We start from the raw sequence: 23,603 nt of genomic DNA, 5'->3' as shown, positions 1-23,603 counted from the left end.
CAGCTGTTAAACATATGCTTTATTCTAACTTTTCCCCCAGTAATCCTCCACTTGTGACGTGTGTGGCATTCCTTGTTTTGGCAGAAAGCTCCAGAAGTCCCAGTTCAAGTTTGAAGGCATTAATGCTGTCTCGGAATTGGCTGGTGTCTGTTGGAGAGATTAAGTCTTGTAGGCAGCAGGAGAGCTTCTCAGCTCTGCACAGGTCACAGGTATTGGGGCGTTTTGTGGTGACTCACCAGGTTTTCCTGTAGGAGTGCTGAGAGATTAATGCATTGAAAGTGATTTTAGGAGAGCTGGAAACAGAAAGAAACCGTGGTGCCTACATGCTGCGCCTTTGCTATTATTGTGCGAACCAAAGTACAAGATTATAATGGCAGATAAGAGTCTTGGTTTAAGGCCTTCTTAGACAGAAATATGAGATTTTGGACTTAAGTGGAGGCCAAATAGATTGTATCTTTCTTGCTTTCTAGTCACGAGGTTGATACATTACTTTACTCTTTACCTGCTTTTGTTTTTTTGCCAGCTTATCTTCTTGCTGTATGAGATGGATTTCTTTTGTCTTGATTCACTTTCTGTTATAAGACCACAGTTTTAGTTTTTTACCCGTGTAAAACTAAACATCTCTCATTCATAGGTGCAGATGTCTTAAACATAAATCTTCCTTCTGTAACTGATCCTGGAGCCCTTTTGCAATATAGTGTTGCAAAGCTCTCATGAGGGCTTCCCCCTGTCAGGGTAATATTAGACCCATAAAACAGTAACCCTGCTTTAACACTTCCATCAGTAGCAGTGCAATGCCAAATGAAAATGCTGTTTTTACTGGGATAAATGTGTTTGTGTTAATGAAGCTATGTACATACATGCTGGGGTTTACGGTGCAAATATTTTCCTTGCAAACCCCTGGCTGATATGTTGGTAAGACTCTTGGTGAGTCTAATCCTGGATTAAAAAATCATACCATACTAAGTGTGGCCTTGTAATTACAACCAGGGTAGGTATGAGATAAAAATAGCCCTTTCCATAGTGCACAACACTTGGTTTAAGAAGTGGAAGAATATTTAATAAAAGGTTTTGATCAAACTGTCTGCTGTAGAACAAAAACGTTTCATTTTCTGTGAAAGCTTGTTTTTTATATTTTCTTAGTTGTTTGGACTATACAACTTGTCAGCAGTGGAGCTTGAACCCAGGATCTCTGAGTCAAAACCCATGAGCAGATGTCAGAGCTAAAGCACTTATCTAGTAGCTTGCAGGCAGTAACAGATTCCTAAGCATTATGACATGGTCAGTAAAAGGTGACCAAAGGTAATTTTTAAGCTAAAACTTAGAAAAGTAAATTTTTAAACTTAACAAGTGTGCCTATGGTGCAGGCTTAGAACAGGAGGTGCTGTGTATAGTTTGGTTCTCAGTAAGTGTATTTGGCCATGGGTTGATAGAAAGAACATTTACCCTTCCTGCTAATTCATCTTTATGTTTTGGGAACCCTCTGCACTGGGAGCAGAAATCAGGGGCTGATCCTGCGAGCATGAGTGAGACTGGAGTACATCGTGCCTGTGCCTGGGCTGGGAGTACTCAACTGCTGAGGGAAAGTGAATCCGTTCCAGGGGTCCAGAGGTCAGCAAGGTACATGCATGCTCTGGGAGTTTGCTGTTGCTGTTGCTGACTTAGCTATGGGGCGGAGGGAAATGTGTTTTTCCTTTTCAGAATTGCTTATCAAGCTGCTGGGGAACAATAAATTACTCTAGAGGAGGCGGAAGAGCTTTGGCTGTCAAGAATGCAATTCAAGCTTGCAGATAGTCTCCTGTATAACTTCTAAAATCCAGATGTGGTTGAATGATGGTGAAGTTGTGCATTACATGTTACATGGGAAACTATTCAGCTGCTCCAGAAATTTCCTGATACTGCAGCACCAATTGAGGAATGGATCAGGCAGAAGGCGAAGGTGGATAGGTCTTAATGCACCACCACACTGAAACCAGTTCTGGAGATGTGAGACAGCCCCTTAAGGGTATATGCACAGCAGAAAATCAAGAATAGCATGTCACATTTAGCTAGAGGATAGTGGATAACCCGAGTCAGTGAAATACGTGTATCTTGAGATCAGTTAGTAGGAGAGGTCAGGGTCTCGGTTGTAGCTCACTGAAAGTTTGCAGCTTGTCTCCAGACACAAGCTCCAGACTTTCTCCCAGAGCTCTTGTTCGCACTGCCTCCCTCCTCCGGAAACATCAGCCTCGTTTCTTAGAGCATCTGGGATTTTCTGTGAGACCTTTTCTTCAATCCAGCACTGACCTGTACTGACCCTGCTGAGTTTGCGAGGCGAAACAAAATTGTAGCTAGGGGACTCTGGCTCTAGTAAACAGATTCTGAACAAAATTGAAGACTGTTAAAGTGTCTAATTGAATTATTGCACTACAGGGGCATAGTGACTCATAGCGAAGCTAATCACCTGCTGCTTTATCTTGACTGCAAATAATAGATTGCTAGTTAAATGTTTAAAGGTCATAGTCATAGAAATTGTAGTTGTGTTGCCTTTTTCCCCCTCTTCTGAATGTTATGTCTGAAGTTACTAGGGGAAATCAAGATGCTGCTCTTTGGAGATCTGTATTCTGAAGATGAGGCTCAGCACGCTTATCTTTCAGGCTCATGCTGTGGACCTTGGTGCATTCATTTGTGGGAGATACCGTGCTGAAAAATGTTGCCTTAGCTTAGCACAAATTTGCCCAAAATACCATCAGTAGGGCATTGGTCTTCAGTGAAGAATCAAGTTCTCCTAAAATTTGAATCACAGATATTTGGGGCATTCATTCCTGTTCATCACAGGGAGTTCCAGGAGTAAGACTGGAGCTCAGGTCCTTGTTCCCACACCCTGGTGGGTTCAATATTTTGGATTTAATAGTCCTTTATTGTTCACTGGGCCAAGAGCATCTTACAGGAAATGGGGTTTTCCTGGTTCTGCCTAAAGAGACTATAGACCTCTCTAGTTTTACTGCATTGGCTGAGAAAAAAACAAGCTATTTTTTTTCTGGATTTAACTTGTCCATGCAGGTGAGCGGGGAAACTGTGTCACTTGGACCGGACTATCGTTCCTGTCCCTGCAGTCACCAATGCAATCGTCAGCGAGGTTTTGTAGAGAGAGAGGACTTGGCTCTTTGCCTGTCAGATCCTCCCATGCCCTCTGCTGTAAAAGAGCCTTCTAGCTTGCCAAAGGTGATACGCTCTTCTTATCGCAATGCTGGACTGGATTTAAATAGCTCTTCTCCGTGATTCACACTCCTTAGATCGCATCCAGTTCACAGCTGTGACTCACCAGGACAGGTGGTGTCTGTCTTGGCGACTCTCCTGGAGGAGCCTTCAGATGGTGATGCAGGAAAACTTGTACATAAAATAACATAATCCAGAGCTAGAGCATCTAAACCTCTATCTCGCTTAAAAAGTCTGTGGTGAGCAGTGAGTATCAGCAGTGATACCAGCAGTACTCCAATTTAAATTTAGATTTTGAAGGAAGTTTGTAATATTTTCTGCATATGGATGTTTTATGGCAGGAAGCATAACCTGCTATAAATGAATTATCCTGTTTGAAAGGCTGAGTTAAAGACTGCGTGTGACCTAAGCCTGGAAGTTTTTCCTTTCGGAAGTGTTGGCTGTACTAAATTGATAGACCACTGGCACGTTTTGAGCTTGACTGTTTCCTTACTTTCAGAATGGGTCAGAGAGAGCACGGTGCCTGAACAACATGTTTCCTGTCAGCTGCCAAGGTCTAGTACCTGGGTGGCCAAGAAGCACATGAACCTGAGGAGCACTTTATCTAGAGGAGAGGTCTGGGCTACAGACAGCTATTTTGTGATCTAAGGGAGGATGGACCTTGGTCTGACATATGATGAGGTGTTGGGACATGCTCTGTCTTTATGCACGTCTCTCTGGTGGATGGTCTCATCTGTAGTGGTTCTTCTTATTTTTAGAAGGGATTCTTGAATGGTCTGGTGGCCTTTTCCAGGGCTACAGAACTGCTGTTGGGAGATGTTGATGCCAGTCACGTAGAGACAGAATGAGCCAAAACCTCTAAAGGAACAGGGTGGATAACAGCATCCAGCTGCAGAGACCCACACTGCGCCTGGGTTTGCATTGTGCCTAAAGCTGTCCTTGCTCAGCTTTGCTCCCAGAGCACCACGTCGCTTTGGCTGGAGAGACAAAAGAAGCTGCCTGGGATCCTGAGCACATCAACCACTTGTACTCTGCTGGCTGCAGAAAGTAGGCTGCCTCACCCATGGGGGCTGGTGGCTTGCCTAGATTTTGGATTGACCTATGACTTCGCTAACAGATGGCGGCATAAATTGGTGGGGGATATATATGTTTAAAGGAACAAATTGCATGGGACTTCTACTTTTGATTTCTGCCTGCTTATCAGAACATTTTTGCTTGGAGGGCGCCTTGGCAGAGAGGTGACTCAGGTAAGCACTCATCCCACCCTGAGCGTTTGTGGTCCCCCCCAGTTTGACTTCTCCAGGTTAGAGATGGGTCGATGTTTCACAGTACTGCCTAGCGAAGCCTGGCAGCGTCAAAGCTGTTTGAAATGTGTCCAGTACAACTCTGCTAACAGAACCTTAAATCAGCGGTGCATTTTTAGTAATCAGCAGCTGCATTTGGATGAGGAGCACCCTGTCCATGTGACTCCCTGGAGGCTGCCCACGCAGGGGTCAGGCTGAGGGAAGGTGATGCTCTTTTGGAAAATAGTTTCTGATAAAAAGATCTCTTCACTTTTTTTTTTGCAAGCTTGTTTCTTTTGATATTATTTTTTCTTCCTTTTGCAAAAGGCAGTCAAGCTTCAAAGGAAGCCATATCATACTACCTTCTGTGTGCACTTTAAGTTTAAAACTGAGTCTTCTCACGTTCGCTTCTTGCTAGAAAAATGTCCCTGGGGATCCTCGCCCTCCTCCTGCCCATAGCGACTGCTGACTTGACTTGCAAGAGCTGCTTCTAGTAAGGAGGAGGAGTCATTAGACGGGTAATTGCTGATGCTGATTTATACCTATTTTGTCTTCAATCACCTCCTTAAGTGCTTTAAAATAGTGTTAGGTTTAATTTTGTTTTCATAGCAGATAACTCGCTATGTCTCTCTTTGGAGCTCAATATATTTTTAAAATTATTTAATGCCTACGTTTGCACCTGGCTTGCCTGCATTTTAGTAAAGCTGGTGTAAAGCTTTGTTAGTAGATAAACCAGAGCTCCTTGAGCGTGATTCTGTTATTAACATTTACAATTCATCAGTCTCCACAGGATGTTTTAGTGCTTCCCACCTCTGCTACCATAGGGTTTTGCCATATCTTCCAGATAGGAAAATAGTGCATGACATAGAATATATCACTCCTGTGTCACTGGTTTATCCTGGGTTGCCTGGGTACCTTGTTCTTGTTTTATTATAGTCTGACCTGCAAGCCGTGCCTTTCATGGCCTTTTGATCCTGTTGGGAATGGCAGATTAACGAGACTAACTACTTTCTTTGAACAGATTTTTTTCTTAACCAGAGAAATACTGCTTACATCAAGACCCAATTATATCGTCCTTACCCCTGTACCAAAAACCAGTTCTTTGGGGGCTGTCTTTTTAATTGAATCATTTATTTTACCTACTTTAAACAAACTGTTACAAAAATCTAGGCTAAAACCTAGTGCAAGCAGTTGTATCTGAAACAGCAGCTGGACAGATTGAACGTGGCAGTTATTTCTGTTGAAGGCATGCCCTTGAGTTTGCTCAGGATGAGTGACAGTGCTGCTGCCTCGGAAGACAAATTCAGAGATAATCGGCGCCCGCGCGAGTGCTGCATTGCAGTTACTGTCGGCTTACGTCACGGCAGCCGAAGGGCTCCTCGGGAGCCTGAAGAGAGCATGGCTTTAGTACCACGTAACAACAGATCTCATGGTCTGTGTTTTCTGTGCTTCTTACTGCATAGCTTGTGCTTTCTGCACAGGGTAGCCCTTATCAGCAGCTCTCTGTCCTCCTTAATGCAGTGTAAAAAGCTGAGAGTGCTTATCCCTTTACAGGGTTTTGGTTGGGGGGCTTTTTAGCCTCATTTTTAATAGATATATTTAGAGACTTACACATGTCATATTATGATTACAGCTTTTACACCATTTGAACCTGTCTGCTTTAATTAGCAGTTGGCATTGCTGTATTTATAGATCAATAGGAAAAGCACAAGCCAGCCATAGTTTTCAGCACAGGGTGTATTTTCTTCTGTTGGCAAGTCGTTCGTATCCATTTTTCTACAGATAAACTGGCTTGGCAAGCTGCAGATGTTGCAAGCATTGGGTACTGATGCTTGAAGTAGAAATGGACTCCGAAGAGGATGTGGGATGGGAGAAATAAATCAGAAACTGCTGTTGCATTGGAAGTCTATTAAGACTGATGATAGGTCATGCTTACCGGAGCATAACTGCAAAGGTTGACCACATTAAAAATGAGCACATTAAAAAAATATGTATTTTTAAATCTTGCTTGTATCATGTTATTAAGGTTCAGTTTCACTCTGGCATGTTGGTAACAAAACTAGTTACCAGTGCAAGTGTTTGGCTGTTTAGCATGGTTAAGTTGGTCAGTGGGTACTTGGACAAGAGGGGGAAACAAATTGATTCTTTCTGCAACAAGCTGTATCTGGTATATAAATGATGTGAAAAGTGTGTGTGTGTTTTTCTTTTTAACTGCAACTTTAAATTTGCAAAAATTTTGGCCTGTGTTGACCCTGCAATACCCAGGAGAATGTCAAGGAATGAGAACGATATCATGTTATTAAACTCCTCTGTGTTAGCTGCTCCTCAGGAACTATCTGCAGATGCACTTTCCTCTGGGGAAAACAATTTGAGGCACCTTTGCCCTCTTTCAAGAAGCTCTCCTGATATAAAACCATAAATTACTTCTCAGTGTGGACTTGAAATACAGGCATGTGAGTGTTGTTGAGCAGCTCACGTGGGGGTTGCTCGTTGATGGGTGCAGGGTGAGAAGATGCTTTGTTCTCTATTGCATTTGGTTTGCCATGATCTCGACACAGCTGTATTTCAGCCTGGACTTGGCTCTGCCTGTGGACTAGGAGTAGAGTATACAACATTGCTTTGAAGAGCTCATCTCGTGAATCAGTGCCTTAAAGCTTTACTGTTCATCAGGGGAAGGTGGGCAGTTCAGTAACTGCCTCTTTCTTGCAGAGCATTTCAGAGCAGCTGCATCCTTATTCTGCAGACTGTATTTTTCACCGTCTTCCAAGATTTCTGCCTTTCAGTCTAGGACAGAGCTGAACACGCTGGTGAGCAGCAGATGCATTTGAGTCAAGCTTACCCTTGGGGATTTGGGACTTGAGCCCAAGTCTTAAAACTTCCAGAACCCGAGGGCTCTCCCTTCAGTTAGCAAAATAAAATCTCATAATCTGTGTTGGCCCTGTGTGTTAAAAACTGGTTTTGAGACAACATGGCAAGATGACTTTCTGTTGGGTGACCCAAGGCTTTTCTTCCCCAGCACAGTGCTACAAATGTGGGTTTGTTAAAACTCTGTGTGTCTGTGTGCGTGTAATTTGTCAGCAACCTGTCCCTCAAGTTGACTGTCTTTGGGAGGAGAGCTGAGTGAATTGATCATTCCTGCTCCACATGGCTGAGCAGAATGGAAGAGACACCTTTCGTGTAACGATATCACTGTGAAATGTGGGAATATGGGTTACATGGGGCTAAATCAAGGTGGTCCCTGGGGGGAGTAGTTAATAAATTCTAAATAGGGGGTGACCCTTTCTGAGCACTTTCCTCTAAACTTGTGATTTATATGCTAGTCCTGTGCCTTACAGTGCTTAAACCCTAGGTCAGAAATCCTCCATCCAACTTGGACACTTCCTTTTGTCTTTAATAGACAATTTAATAGCAATAGGTCACAGCCAACTGTGTGTTGTAGTTGTGGGTTGATGAGGTCTATTAGAAGAACAAAGGAGCATCAGAGCGTGTGAGGAGCTGTGAGGTTTCGGTGGATTTCCTGCATTACCAGACATGTCAAATGACCAGATGAATGCTTCTGTACTAAAATCAGCTTAACCGTGAAGTACTGTGAATTAATTTTGTGAGAAACCCTAAGAAATCCAGAGAAAGTAAATGTACATGGATGCATTTGAAGAAGTTTGCACTTGGACTGGCTGCTTTTTGCCAATGAGCTTCAATTGGATTTTTGTCATTTTGAAAACACCACAGATGTAGCACCTCTCCTATGAGGACAGGCTGAGAGAGTTGGGGCTGTTCCGGCTGGAGAAGAGAAGGCTCCAGGCAGCCTTTCAATACTTAAAGCGAGCTTATAAGAAAGACGGGGAGAAACTCTTCAGTAGGGCCTGTTGTGAGAGAACGAGGGGTAATGGTTTTAAAATAGAGGGAGGTAGATTCAGATTACATATAAGGAAAAAAATTTTTACAATGAGGGTTGTAGAACACTGGAACAGGTTGCCCAGAGAGGTGGTGGATGCCCCGTCCCTGGAAACATTCAAGGCCAGGTTGGACAGGGCTCTGAGCAACCTGATTGAGTTGGAGATGTCCCTGCTCCTTGCAGGGGGGTTGGACTAGATGACCTTTAAGGGTCCCTTCCAACCCAAACCGTTCTATGATTCTATGATTAAGGACTGTAGGATGAGCAGGACGTGGCTAGAGTGGTAATATTACTCTGAAGGTTTGTCCTGTGTGCAGTGTAAAGGTGCAAATCCCCTCCTGCTTGTCTCCTAGAGGCTGTTGTTCAACAGGAGGAGGCACAAAAGGTGTTTTGTACTGCAGTGAGGGAATGGTTGAAAAGATGGACAAGCAGCCCTGTAAAGCAACTTCTGTGGGCACAGGATGGCTTCTGCTGCCCTTTACAGGGCAGCTTAAATTTCAGGATTTGCAAAGCCCTATTCTTAATTTGTCTTTGTTTTCTTTTGGTCTTTCGGTTTCTGGTCTTTTTCATTGATTCAAATCCTATTTCTCTGAAGCTTTTTGCACTTGTTCTTACTACGAGTGCTTGAATGGTATTTTAGAACTTGGCCTTCTTCCACAGATCTTACAAACCTGGTGTGCATTGCATGTGTGTGTGTCCCAGCAGACCAGTACAGCAGAACTACTTGCATCTGCTGTTCCAGTGGTCGAGACATGTTCGTTACAGTCCAACAGAGCTTGTTTGGAAGAAGAAATCCAGTTGCTCTGTCCTCTCAGAAAGAGATAAGTGTGTCCTTGGTGTCTGCATGCCAGTCAGCGCTGCCAAGTGTCTTGCTGTATGCCGTGTTTGTAGTGCCGTGCACCTCTGCGGCTTCATTTCATCTTTTCTGCAAGATGTGTTTTTTTTCTTTTTGTGAATCAAAGAACTCTTGAAGCTTTTCTCCTGCTGCACTCTTCATGGTGTAAGCAGGCACACTTTAAATGCAGCCTGACAGCGTAGATTGTTCGGAATGATTTGTGGGATAAACGGGAGTTTGCCTGTGGAGCACGTGAATCCGTACATTCGGAGCAGCCAGAGATCTGGAGCGCACGGTCCTGGGCTTGTAAGCTGTCTCACCTGATCTGCACGCAGCCTTGTTCCTGTGTGAAGCTTGCTTCACTTGCTGCTTACAAGTAAAGAGAAAATGCCCGTAGCTTTTGTAAACGGAAAAGTTTGAATTCAGAGTTTGCTGTGTCTTTCTGAGCACCTGTTTATTGAGTTTGTGGCCAAAACCACAAAGATCTCTGGTTTCTCTGCTTGGAGATTACTGTCCTCATTTCACTTTCTGTAACAGGTGGACTGTTTGTTTTTTTTTTTTTAAAGCTGAGTTCAGTGTTCTGTAGCAAATTCCTCCATACTGTGGGCTTAAGCAGCCAGCTGGTGTCAAACCCATGTGGTGACATTCTCCTTTGCTTTTGTGAAAATTCATTATATTGCAGTAAGACTGAGGAAGCTGAAGTTGAAAATAAGTGGGATGCTGAAAAAAAAAAAAAAGCCTGTCACTAAGGTCAAAATTAGTTAACTGTTTGAGAGCTGACCCGATGAACAGCACAACTGTCTTCAGAAATATATATATAGCACTGGGCAAAATGAGCTTTGGTGCAGTCTGGATAACTGTAAACACAAGTGCCCTGGGTTCTTACTGCCCTTTTGTTATCTGCCACTCAACTCAAGAGTTGTGCAGGTTCTCCGTGAGTCTGCTGACAAGTCTCCTGAGTTTCAGAGAAGTCTACAAAGGCAACGTGCTTTCAATCTCCAGGCTTGTACCAAGGCAAGCTGAAAGGAGTTTGGACGCGCACTAAGTAAATCAGAGGGAATGAGGCTGAGCCACAGTATTTCAATACGTATTTGAGATTATTTTCAGTGACCTTTGGAGCACATAGAGCCGACTACCTTGAGAAAGTACAAGAAAGAGGATTTATTGCTTTTTGAAGCATCACCACCAGCTTCTCCCACATATATGCCAGTTGCAGTCAGAGATCGTTAGCGCTGGGCAAAGGCATGAGGTTGCCCCAGCGAGAGGGAACCGCGTCCCTGAATACCTGGGGCAGGGGCAGAGCTTCCCCTCACGCCCAGGGACTAAGATGCTGTGCTCATTGCTTAGATGTGCGTCGAGTCTTTAGATGGATTGATGATGCTGTATCTCTTTGTAACTAAGTGAAACATAAGGGACATTCTCTAAAATTTCTTGAACTGGTAATTTCTTAAGGTAGTTTAAATGATTTTTACCTCCCTTTCTCACTCCATGATCTTCTCCTCTGTTCAATAAGGAAGTGTGCTCTGTTGCAAGAAGTGGCAGTGTGTAAAAATAGCACTGCCTTATTCTGCAGATCTGCTTGCTGTGGGGTTTCAGTTAGATCTGCTGACTTGGATTAAAAAAAAAAATAATCTTCTGCTTTTTGCACCTGCTTGTCCTGGTTGTGCTTGATTTTGTGCTTCAGAGGCCGCAGCCATTTGGTCATAGCTGACACCCTTGCTGGATTGGGATCAGCAGCACAGGTGGTTGGGAGACCTGAGTTAAGGAGCTTTTGACTTCTGGGGCCAGAGGTGTTTGCAAGGCTGATAGCTAAACACAAAAGAGGAGATTGTAGGATTTTCACAGCCTCTGTGGAAGTTGCCGGTTCAAAATAAGCAGCGCATATTCTGCCAAGCGTGCAGTGAAATTGCACTTGGTGTTCCAAGCCGTTTGCTGTAAGTGTATTATCCCTTCCCCTCATTGAATATTGCTGGCGTCTAATCAGATTACATAGCAGTTCATAGCTGTGCCCAGACAAAGTAAAGAGCTGTACTTCAGAAGAACATGAGGATCTTGAGTTACTGCCTTCCTCACACATCGGACTGACATTAAGTGTTCATTTAGAGCCAGATTCATGAAGGTACGGAGATCAATGAGTCTGGCTATCTAAATAGGTCTGAACCAGGTCTCCATCTTTTCACCATCTGGAGCATGCAGTGGAGCGTCGTCCTCAGTGCAGCGAGTGTCCCTGGCTGATGCAGCCAGCCTTTGGATACCCATCAACTGGTGGCTCGGCCCTGGGATGCTGCACCGCTGAGGGGTTACTCTGAAATAGCCTCACGTTCTTCAGCAGCTTCAGGAATTCCCTTTTCATTGCAAGCAGTCCTTTTTGTTAGCATGCTTTTATTTTTTTTGTGGGGGAGAGCAAGCTTGGTGACTCACATTGCTTGCCTTTCTTAAGCTGTTAGCATGTGTAACATTTGGAGCAGAGCAGTTGGATCTGTTCAGATTAAGACCATTAGGTTTACATAGCTATTAATGAAATTATTTTGGAAATATGTTTGACTATAAGTTTAAAAAGAAATGGGGAAAAGGTGTGGACAATATTAGTGGGCACAGCTTCATTGTGAGTACAGATGGTTAGCAGACCCTATACGTTTTCAGTAATTAAATTATTTGTATTCCAAAGAATAAAATGTAACTAACAGCCCTTGGAAAACACAAGTGTGGTATTTGCTCTTCTAAGCCAATCTGTTTTTAATGATGCTTTATTTTTGTGGCATTAAAACCTTGATGCGGAACTCCAGGTTCATAAAAACGAGCAACAAGCACCTATGAGGAGGGATGGATATTAATTCTTGAAAGAAGTCTCCAGAAGCAAAATGCTACTGTCTGTGCTGGCAACACCGTTTGTGAAAGGGAGAGGACCAAGCCAACTTGCACTCCTGATACAGACATGCTCAAACTTGAAGCTTTTATTACTGAGAAACACTTTTGCCTGGACTCTGACTGCTCTCTAACAGGATGTCATGGTTCGGTGATGCATTTATGTCTTTTACAAATTTGTGAATCAGTGACAGACTTGTTAGTTTCTCCAAAATCAAATTGATGCATCCTACGATAACTTAACTGAAACCTTCCCAAAGCATTTCCAGCCACCTGTCTGTGACATCCCGTTTAAAAGCAGAGAGCAACAGGTGAGCTTTTCAGCCTTCCCTGAAGGCTGGCTAAACCCAAACTGTCCAAAGATCCCAGCAAGGCTGGTGTATGACCACATTTAATGTGTCTCATTGACTGTATAGTGACCTCTGTGTGCATGGGTGAAATTCTGACCCTACTTGTTTAATGGTAACGCTCGTGTTGACTCCCATGGGGTGAGGATTTTGCCCAGTGCTCTGCTAGGAGAACAGCTAGGGTAAGCAAAACCACTGCTGAGCAGAGGAACAAGCTAGATCACAAGAAGTCATAAGAACTCTCCTGGATGTTCTTTAACATACAGACTGGAACACAGTCACAGTCTGTTTTAAGGACTTCCTAAAGCTGGTGGTTGCCAGGGCAGGCTATGGGCTAGGAGTGGTTCAAGTTTTCTGTTTCTTTTGCTGCTTTACTGCTTTAACTAGCTGCCACTGCCACTCTTTGCCATAACTCTTCTTCCTCCATCAAAATCGGTGCAAATGCAATTTGAGATCTTGCTAGTTCCAACCGTGAACAAGTGCTGGTTTCTTCTGCAAAAGGGAAAACCACCTACCACAATTTATTCTCAGGATCATCTGGACTGCAGGGAACTCTAGCAAATGTGACAACTTTGTATCAGGCCTCTGTAAATATGTTTTCCAAGTAATTTGCCCCAAAGAGTGCTCAACTGAACATTGCAAGCAAGCTATTCCTTGGCAATGACAACAGCAGAGTTGCAGTACATGACAAAGATCTGCCACAGTTGTTTTATTAAATTTGGTTAATCTAAAATCCTTAGATGAGTTTTACCTTGAATCTGCATTTGTTGATGCAATCTCCTCTGCAAGATGTCTAAAATAAAAATTAAAAAAAAAACCCCAAAACTTCAGGAAATAGCTTTTTAGCTGGTTTTGAGCAGTAACTTTCAGAGACGTTGCCAAGCGCTGCTCAGAAAGGCTCTGAGCTGTAGGAATAAGGGTGTCCTGTTTTCTTTCCCTGGCTGGTAGTTGAACAACATCCCTCTGTTATCTGCAATTCTTGATGTGTTTTTCCAGCTTACAAGACTTACCTGGAGGCACTTGGCACCGTGAAACATGAAGTGCTACCATAGCTCCACTTTCGTGGTAATGCTTACAGCCCCTGTGCTGGTCACTTTTTGGCTGAAGCTCTCATTTTTTCCTTGTCTGCTGTAGCACACTGGCACTGATCCTGTCATCCTTGAGTTTCACGGAGGCATCCACATAGAGTTTTGCAAGATCAGGGTCCGTGCCCCATGTAACCAGTGATGGAAACTGCTTGCTCTTCTAACAACGTGATAGGGGTTGAGTAATGACCATTAACTTGAAATGTCCTAGTGTCAGTCATCCTGCCATAGCCTCTGTGTTCAGAGTTGTATTTAATAATCTAGCCCCTGTTCTGCTCCTGCTTTAATCTTTGCTCGAAAATGGAAGCCTCTTCTGGTAACTTTGAAATGACAGAAGTATTACACCCATTTTTTCATCATTCTCTCCATTTTGGGAAAGAGGGAAGTAGCTGGCACGTTTGGACTCTGCCCTTGAAGATAAAGATGAGCTGGTTAATAAGTTGGAGCCTTCAAGGCGCTTCCTGAAAGGCAGTCATCTTCTGAGCCGGCTGGGGTTGCTCAACAGCTAAGCGAGAGGAGGAAGATAAGAGGTTGATTGTAGGGGGTTGTTTGGAGCATACAGAGGCCGCGCAGTTGTACAGCTGCACATTTCGTCAAATAATCATTTCCTTGATACATGATCATTATTAAATACAAACATAATGACTCCAATAAAACAATTGAGTCTCTTTCCTACAATCTCTCCCTGTTGTGTCTCTGCAATGTTGAATGACAAGCAAGCATCCAAAGAAAATCATTTATGCCTTTATAGTGGACTCATTGTAGTGTCGTGGTCCACAGCCTTGCGTTCTTACATGAAAAAGAGTTTGGGTCTTTTACAGGCTTAGGCAGGAGTAGGGAGAAACAGGGAAGGTGCGAGCAAAAGCACGTTTTGCCTTGCAGAGTTGCCTTTTACTTATGAGGAATAAGGCTGATGTTATCGCCCACTTTCTAATCAAATTTGACAGGAGCATTTTGTTAAGTCACTTTCTCTGAGTGGCAATTCTGATGAATACAGCTCTCATGTCTGGTTTTGAAGTATTACTTTACACCGTTCCCAAGCATTGTTTGCCTTAATGGATGAATTATTGTAGTGTGTCAGAGAAGCAGATCGTTCCCAGCCTCATTTTACAAGCTGAGAGCCAAAGGCGCAGTAGTTTAACTTGCATAGCTGCCGAGCAGCGAATGGAGCCCGGGTCACCCACCCAGCATACTCTTGGTTTGATGACAAGTTTGCTGATGTGGCCTCTGTTTTTCTTCAGGAAGTTATAGCTACTGGAGGATATCATGACTTTTTGCCAAGGACCTGCCTGTAAATGATGTGGAGATGGGCAGCGCTTTTGGCATACTCCTCATGCACCTCTGTTTCAGATCTGGTTTTGACATTAAATCTGGGTGTTGATGGCACTGAAAAGGGAGTTACTTCCACTTGGTCTTCTGGTCGCTTGTCTCATGGCTCTGTCCTTGAGTAAGTGGGCAGTTGGTCACTTACGGAGCTCTGGTCATTTTCAAAAGATAAACGGTAAATTGATTTGGAGGCTGAAGGAGGTTTTGTATGTGGCATAGCCCAGTGCAATCAACTTCTTACTAGATTTTGAACACTCAGCTGCATAGCCAGTACCAGGACGTACACACATATTAATGTTGCTTGCAAGTTCCACCTCTCTTTGCAGAATATGCATGTTGGCCACCTGCTCCTTCTGTGAGTAAACTACTGCTGTAACGTGGAACAATAATTTGTATAAAGCACATGTTACTCTTGTTCACTAAGGCTGTCTGGCTGAGACTGGGTAAAAGAAGCAAATCCAAGCTCCTGTCCCTTGTTATGTTTGGACATCTTCAAACTACCGCTGTGGTGCAAAATGGTTCCCTCCTGCCAGTTTGGGTAGCCAGCCGATCCCAGCCGTGTGGAAACAGGAGCATCAGTGCAGTTCTGCTGGTGGAACCAGCCCTTGCAGAAACCTGCTGGCAGTTGAGATCAACCCTTTGCACCGCATTTGTTCCTGGAGGGACTGCTGAATGCATTGGTAGTGGCCATAAATTATAGGGGTGGTAAGAGGCCTGCATTTAATTATTTTTTTTTCCCTCTCAGGAAGCATTTTGATTCTTCACAGCTAATATAGTTGGGAACAGGGAGGTAAAGCTCTGTTTAACTCTGGCGCTGTTGGAGTACTTAATACATTGAAGAGGAGCGCTGGGATTCAGGCATGGAGGAGATGGGCTGGTATTGTCCTTCCTTCAGTCTGGTGGCTGATTTTTAGCAAGGGATTGCTGAGACATCCCCAAAATGCAAATTGTTTAGGCATATCTAAGGTTATGATCTTTTCTGAAATGCTGCTGCTGTTTCAGCATCCAGAAACTCTGCAGGAGGTGTATCCGTACCTCCGGTGGCTGTCTCACCTGTGTAGGTATGTAGGGACGCTTGGACACGGTTCTTGCCTCAGCTAATTGAGTGAATGCCTAAATTAAAAAGCCTCTCATCTCTTGCAAAGGCTTTATCTCCTACACTTAATTAGACAACAGTAACATTAGCTTTTAAACAGGAATTGGAAATGCATGGTGACTTTATTGTAGCAGCGTGCGTTCAACAAAGATCGGTTCCTCTTTTCTGGGGCAGAAGTTGCTGGCACGTGATCGCTTTTCAGTGGGTGCCTGCCATCTGCCCCCCTCGGCGCTTGATGCACCGCGTGTCAGTTAACTGCCAGGTGCATGATGAGAACGCTTTGAGGAATAAAACCAAAGCTCACCCCTGTCTGCATCCAACGGCGTTATGAGCCCTGTGGCAAGAGGCTGTGGGGATCTATAAATGGTCCTGTAGCACAGGGAGCAGAGAGGGCGGCTGGAGAGATTGTACAGGGGATGTGCATTTGCTGCAAGCATTACGTTGATATTTTGTGGTACTGTGGAAATCTCATTTCCGTGATAGTTAAACTTGGTTTATTCTGAATTCATCTTATTATAAACTCAGTTTATTTATCAGTAAACTCAGTTCATTTATTGTAGAGAGTTATGCTTTTGCAGGGGAACAGGAATCCTTTCTTCTTGTAGCCATTTGGAGTGATTGTGTTCCCCAGCGCTTGGTTTTTAGGCAGGTTGAGTTTAAGTGCTGTTTGGGAGGGATTTACGCTCTGTAGGGAGGGCTGAGCAGCACCTTTCTCAGCAAATGGTTAGCAAGAGCTGCTGCTTCGGGAGTTCAGATCCCCTCGCTGACCCTCGCTAGTGCTGTCTGACTCCCTGCACACCTCAGCACGGGACGTTAAAACCGAGCCTCGCCAGCCCCAACCTGCTCCTGCAGCCTTCCCCAGGTCTGCGCTGAGCCGGGGCACCAGCTCAGCCCTCCCAAACTTTCCAGCAACACCCCTCATTCCCCTGCCCGAGCAGGCTCCTAAGCCCATCTCCTGCAGCACCTTGTTTCCAGAAGGGGCATTAAAAACTTCTCAAAACTGTTTTTTCCCCTTTTCCTTTGCTTTGTTAGAGTAGTCTTTATTTGCAGAATAAAATTAACACCTCATACATCCATGCTTTTGTAAATACTTATGGCTAACATGAAGTTTCAAAAGGTGGGAAGAACCAGGAAGCCTCTTGTTTCCAATTAGTTTGGCTTGTATTTTTTTTTCCATGGAATAACCTTTTTTCCAGGCTTTTTAAATTTTGTTGTTTTTTTTTTTTTGAACGAGCGCAAGTACCAATCTATAGACCTAGCTTTGTATAGCTGTTTGCTGATCTTGTCCATCCATCTGTTCTGTGTGTTGAGGGGTTATATTTATACTTTGGTTACTGGGGTTTCAGTTAAAATTTTCTTACCTTACAATTTAATATTAATAGTAGCTGACCCTTGTTTCCTAGTCTCCAAAACACATGGAGCCTTATTTCCTATTTATTGTTCTGAAACGACTCTTCCTTTTTTTCATATAATGGGCTTAGGAAAGCAGTGTCACTTAACCATTGACAGCCCTTAATATTTCAGTATTTCAGTGAGTTTTCAACCTGAAAAATCTGCCTTTTGCTTAAACTCATTTGGGAACTGTGCTGGTGATGGCCACGAAAGTGCTTGGTTCATTTCTCCATCTCTGCTGTTGGAGTTGTGCCGCGTTAAGCTCCGAGTTACTTTTCTTTGACTGTGGCTCCAAAGAAAAATGCCCACATTTTGGGACAGAGATCCACTTTTTGTTGTGGACGTTGTCCTCTTTCTCCAGTTGCTTCCTCTCCATTATGCCTTTCCCCACATTCTGTATTGCTTTTTGAGTTACCAGAGCCTTATCGCAGCTTGTGCAAGTGCAGCATCGCCGGAAGCGATGGGGCCGGTCCAGGCTGGAGTCCATATGCTTTTCCCAGCCACCCGTACGCAGCGAGGCTACAGCTCTTCAGTGTTACCAAATAATATTATTTCAAAAGCTCCTTATAAAAACATGAGTAACTGGGCAAGTGACAAAGGACTTTCTGTTTATCTTTTTGAACAATGGAAAATACCAAATAGCCACAATTTGCTCCAGTTATTTAGTGTCTTTGTTCCAGAGCCATTTCGTGGGCACAGGATTTAATTCTGCAGGAATGCAAGAAGATGGTGACTTGTTTTCATGCTTCAAAAATAAAAAAAAATTATTAACATTTTCAGGTTTCTTTACTGGGAAAATATTTTTTACTTGCACAATACCATTTTTAAAGCCTAAGGAAGATATTTTACAGTATATTACAAGCCTAAAGTTAATTTAATAATCAAATGAGACTTTTAAATAGATGCTGATATCTTTGCCATTCCAGAGAGTACTGCAGTTTGGAGAAGCTTTGTGCAGAGGTTGGTGTTTGTACCCTGGGAATAGTAGATTTGGTTTGCAAATAGGGACTAAGCAATTATCAAAACTGACGCTAACTAAAACAAAATTACATTGATATTTGGTAGGCTGATCAAAATTGGCAATGCTGATTAAAGTGGGAAATGGAGGAATGTGTACTTTTAAAAGGGAAAACTTTGGAGGAGGAACACTTGCAAAAAAATGATTCTTCCTGTCATGCAGTTTTCAGAAAGCGAGGTGGGTGAGGGTGTGGAGCGAATAGTGCCACCTTCTGGCAATGTCACGGAAATAGATGCGGGGTCTGCGCTGGCAGGAAGGTGGGATACAGGGATGGTGTGTGTCAGTGGTGTATGAGGCAGTATGTTACATAATCCAGAGGAGTAAAATCCTTTTTGAGTCATTGGGTCTAAAGAATCTAGAGATAGGAAAATCGGATCGAATCCCCTAGGTTTATTTCCAACATGTGGAAATAAACTGTCTGTAGATGCCCACTCACTTGCCAGCTTTGTTTCTTGTCTTTTGACTTCTCAAACCCTTTTCTTTTAACTCTTCTACCAAGGAATTTGGCCTCATGGCATGAAAAGCTGCTGGGAAGAAATATGTTTTAACTGTGTTTAATTGTTCAGTTCTGGTCTCTGGATGAACAAGAATTACTCTCTTCCCAGGATGGTGGATATCCCTGAGGTCTGCCTTGTTAATAGCCTGGTCTATTCTACAGTTACTGTGTATCTGGTTTACAGTTGCTCTGGAAGACTTGACACCTGCCTTCTGGTTGACATGCCTACACCACAGCAGGAATCTCAGCAGGGCTCTCACCTGCCTTGTGTTCTGTTTTCCAGGTGGCACCCGAGAGATCGGGTCTGCTCTCACCAGGATGTGTATGAGGCACAGAAGTATAGAGTCCAAACTGCGGCAGTTCTCAAGGTGAGTGGCTCCGTACCCGGCCGGGAGCTCGAGGTTCGTCTCTCATTCATGACTGGGGAACACCTAAAGCTATTCACCAGCATTGGCTTTCCAGCTGATCTCTGACCCTGTCACTGAGAGCAGCAGTTGTTTTCTGCCCCACAGCACGCTAGGTGTTGTGAACATGCAGGGGAAACCCTGCGTGTTCTGGGGACTGGGCTTGTCACCTCAAATCACTCTAAAGACTGCAGATTCCCACTGCTGGTTCCTGTTGCTCGGTGCTGAGCAGCCAGCTGCTGATGTGGCCGACCTGTCTTTGTTTCAGGACTTTAAGCTTTGTCAGTAAGTTTTAAAGTAGCAGCAAGTGTTGTGCTGCTCCTTCAGCTTACTGGAGAGCCCAAATAGCTTGCGGCCAGAAGAGAAACATTCATAAAACCAGTATGGAAAAGGCAAATTCTCTCCTCCCCTTTTTGCAGTTAAAGTTAGACTGTAGAGATGATGGGAGAAGATTAACTCATGTGTAAGCTGGACTATACATAAACGATCTGCTTCAGTAGTAAGTAGTAGTTTGCACGTGTGCCCTTTTTAAACAGACTTAAAAGTTATATTTGGCCTGAGGTGAACCGCCATTGCCTGATGACCTGGGATGCTTTTTCCCTTTTAAAATAAAGATATTTGTGAGATTGGCTGTGAGGAGACAACTTTAATCTCTAGTTAGCCCAGAGTTAGCTATTTAAATTATTTGATGCCAACCTCATTAGTTAGTGGAGCATTACTAGTGCTGTATCATGGACTCCACTGGTGAAAGATGAGGCATATTGGTGAGCAGGATGTTGCTCACTTGTACAACTGCTCTGTCTTCTCATGCATATACGTGTGTTATTTAAGTTTATAATCTTCACGGCTGCATGAACCTTTCCAGTCTCTGGAGTATCCACTTCAGCTGCTCTTTGTGTGACAGATGAGTAGGAGCTAACCGTTTACATTGTTCCTGTTTCCAGTCACTCCTCTGGTTTACACTCTGTTCCTCACTGTCCTGAACTTCTGCGCAGTAATTCTGGTTATCTTGTGATGTGGATTTTTTTTTTGATCAGTTCTTTCTTTTGCTTTCTCCAGCATAAACATTTTTGTGTTCTGATGTTTACGTTGTGACAGTGGTAGCTGTCACAGCAAAAAGTAAAAATACTCCAATATTGACCTTGGCTCTCTATGTAAGAATAGGGGCATCTGCAGGATTTGATTGCTCTTTGTGTTTTTTCAACAAAATTAGTGCTTTAATTGACTGTCTGATAAACCCACTTCAAGAACAGATGGAAGAGTGGAAGAAAGTGGCCAATCAACTGGATAAAGACCATGCAAAAGGTAGTTACAGAGGAAGAATTCTGTAATAGGAGTAAGATTGTAATATCAGCTTTTCTTCCGCTTTTCATGTTTGTACTGGGGAACTGAATGACATGCTTAAATATGTATAGCAACTTTTCTTTTCTAAAACACTCCCCTCCCAAAGTGCTTAACAAATTTTTAACCCTCGCATATACATTTTGAAGGTTGAGTTTGCAGGACCCCAAGGGACGAGTTATTTTTCTAGACTGGTAAGCAGTGGCTGGTTTTAACTGTGTTAGCCTACTCTCATCGTATGATCTCCAATAGTGCTGAGGATTGAGGATGCTGCATGTATCCCTGCAAAGCCCTGGGGTGTAGTTAAAAGCTAACTAAGATGATGTTATGTCTCAGCTGTAGCATTCTCCAGAGAATGCACAGCCCTGTAAAACATTTGGCATCGTTATTTTATATCTGATGCGATACAGAAATGTGCACCTGGGGAACAGGAAAGCTGCGTCATTGGACATGGGATGCTCAGAGCTGCAGTGCTGATGACGGCTCCAGAGGCTTTCCTGGGGGAATGAGCAGGAGACAGCCAAGTCTTGCACAGCAAGAGCACATTGGTAGATGGCTTTGCAAACTTGTACTGGGGATGATGGCCCTCTAGCACAGGTGCTGAAAGCAAGTTACAATTCACTACCGACCCTTGAAAACTGAAGACTTTTGCTATGCCTGAAAGAAGCAGCATCACCATAATTTATTTTGAGGAGGATGAGAACTGATGGGAAGGAGCGTGCTTAGCCTCCAAAAGAGGATTTGCTTCTTGCCCCACTATTACTGTGGTCAAATAGAAGTGGATAAATCGGCAGCTCTTGAAAAAACTTCCACCTTGTGCCCTGGAAAATGTTGAGCAAGTAGTAAGGTGGAGGGAGGAATCAGCTGGGTTCCTGCAAGTAGAGGTGACCCTGGCCAAAGTGGCAGTGAGATTTAGGGTTGAGTGGGTAAACTTGGGTGTTTGGGGTGCAGTTGACCCCAGAACAATTCCTGTGCCCACCACCAGCCTGCTTCTGTTTTTCCATCTATAGAAGAGTAATAACATTGACCTCCTTTATTAAAGTGTATGTGTATATGTATATACATGCATACATGCCTTTTAGCTTTTTTTTTTTTTAAGTATCAGTTTTCATATCTGGTACCTTTAGTGTGCCTGGACTAGAAGTGGAATATTTTGTTCTGGGATTTTAATTCTCCTGGGATTTGCAGCTCATCTGAAAATGAGGACAACTACAGTGTGCTCCACTTCATCAGTAAGAGCTGGCAATGTGACCCGTCCTCGGGCAAAGTTTTAGCATCCTCTCCCTCTGCCTGCCTCTCATGCTGGAGAGGGATCACAGGATATTCTCTGCCTTGCCATTTCTGGATGCTTGTTTTTGAACATAGATGTTTCAAGAAACCTGTCATCTCTGTTTTCCATTCCTGAGAGTGGATAAGTCTCTGAAATGAAAAGCAGTCTAATTTTGTACTGCATTCTCAGTTGTTATTTCTGTAAAGGCTTTGTTTATTTGGGAAAAATTTTGGTATGTGAATGTGCTCACACCCTGAAATGTTATATTAAGCCGAACATATAGGCAATACAAAATGGGAGTTTTAAGCCACTGTGACTAATAGTAGCTGTCCTCTTAAAATTTGTAGTTTAATGTCTTTAAACATAGCCTTTTCTGTGAAAAACATCAATTTTAACATCGAATGTGTTGATAACAGATACTGTGTGTTGTTTTAGAATACAAAAAAGCCCGCCAAGAGATAAAAAAGAAGTCGTCTGACACACTGAAGCTACAGAAGAAAGCAAAGAAAGGTAACTTGCTCCATACTTGTACTGCTCAAAACCTTTTGTGCTCTGTTCATTGACAAAGATTGAACAGCGATAGGACTTTCTATTGTAATAATTCAGTCTCCTGTAATGTATTCCTGGTACGTACTGGAACACCAGGCTGCAATTACTATGTGTCATTTAAATAATGTTCTTATACAATAAGCCTTAAAACTGTTTATACAAAGTCAATCATATTTTAAAATAGAGTGCTTGCTGCTAACTTGTTCCTGTTAGGAGCATTGACACCGTAACATGACTTGTGCAGATACCTGTAAAATTTTCTAGAATCTTTTAGAATAATACTGAAAAAGCCATTATGTAAATGTTCTGTAACTATTAACATCTCTTACTGTTCTCCCTTTCTACCACCTTCCTTCTTTTCTGTTTTTTAACAGCCTATAATCTCCTAAACCTTACCTTATTTCTCAGAGTGTGAGAAGGCGGCATGGGTTGTTGTCAGGGGGAGGGCACTTGGAAACCATAGAGAACTAAAGATGAGTAAGAAAAGAAAGGGAGTCCTCCACAAAGGCAATCTGTCTTTTTGAGCAGCTGAATCTCATGTTTCTGTTGCTCTCCCACTACCATCCTGTCACAGGAGTTTCATCATCATGTTAATGGAAGTGTGTATCACTGATAGCTGCAGCATTGCCATCACTAAGGGTTTTACTTGACCAAGTGCAAATCCTACCAGGCTTTGGAAAAACGATACAGTGCTTGTACAGAAGCAGACTTTCTGGTTCCCTTTCCCAGCACTGGGCTCTTCCCAGCCGGGTAGGAAGGGTGCTATGGGCAGTTCTCAGCCTGCAGGTTGCAGCTTCTGCTTCTCCTCCTGCCTAAAAACTGTAAGCCCAGGGACAAGCAAATAAATGCTGGGGCAGGGAGTTTCTTGAACTTTTTAAATTTTGTAAGTGTTATCTAGAAGCAGTGAGCTGTCTCTAACTGTCCATCCTAATAGGTGAGTCAATAGTTACCCTGGTAGAAAGCCACATGACTAGAAAACTGCTCTTGAGTTCTAGCTGACTTTAGATGAGGGATGAGTGAGGGAGAGATGGAAGCCAGCAAGAAGGAGCTTAGCTCAGTAGATTCTGTGTGTCTGTCTGTAGAAAAGTTTAGTGTTTTAAATCAGAATGGTCATCTTTAGGGGGGCATGATTTTTTGTGACAAGATTTTATTTTTGGCTGATGTGTAAATATATTTCTCCTTTTGTGTGACAAATTGTCTGAT

The 23,603-nt window shown here is 43.3% G+C and overlaps 1 protein-coding gene across 8 annotated transcripts in view; it reads left to right on the top strand.

Annotated features, from left to right (window-relative positions):
* The window catches only part of MTSS1 (MTSS I-BAR domain containing 1), a 127,802-nt gene that overhangs the window by 73,449 nt on the left and 30,750 nt on the right, over window positions 1-23,603 (top strand). For all 8 annotated transcript variants that reach the window (XM_086741257.1, XM_086741263.1, XM_086741262.1 and 5 more), the window contains exons 4-6: window positions 19,120-19,204; window positions 20,454-20,545; window positions 22,287-22,361. In XM_086741257.1, coding sequence (XP_086597383.1) covers window positions 19,120-19,204; window positions 20,454-20,545; window positions 22,287-22,361 — 252 coding nt within the window. The remainder of the gene's footprint in view (window positions 1-19,119; window positions 19,205-20,453; window positions 20,546-22,286; window positions 22,362-23,603) is intronic.

The sequence above is a fragment of the Chlamydotis macqueenii genome, chromosome 2 (assembly GCF_036417535.1).
Source record: "Chlamydotis macqueenii isolate bChlMac1 chromosome 2, bChlMac1.mat, whole genome shotgun sequence".
NCBI lineage: Eukaryota > Metazoa > Chordata > Aves > Otidiformes > Otididae > Chlamydotis > Chlamydotis macqueenii.
Note: the sequence above shows the minus strand (reverse complement) of the source record. Positions and strands in the feature narration are given on the sequence as shown.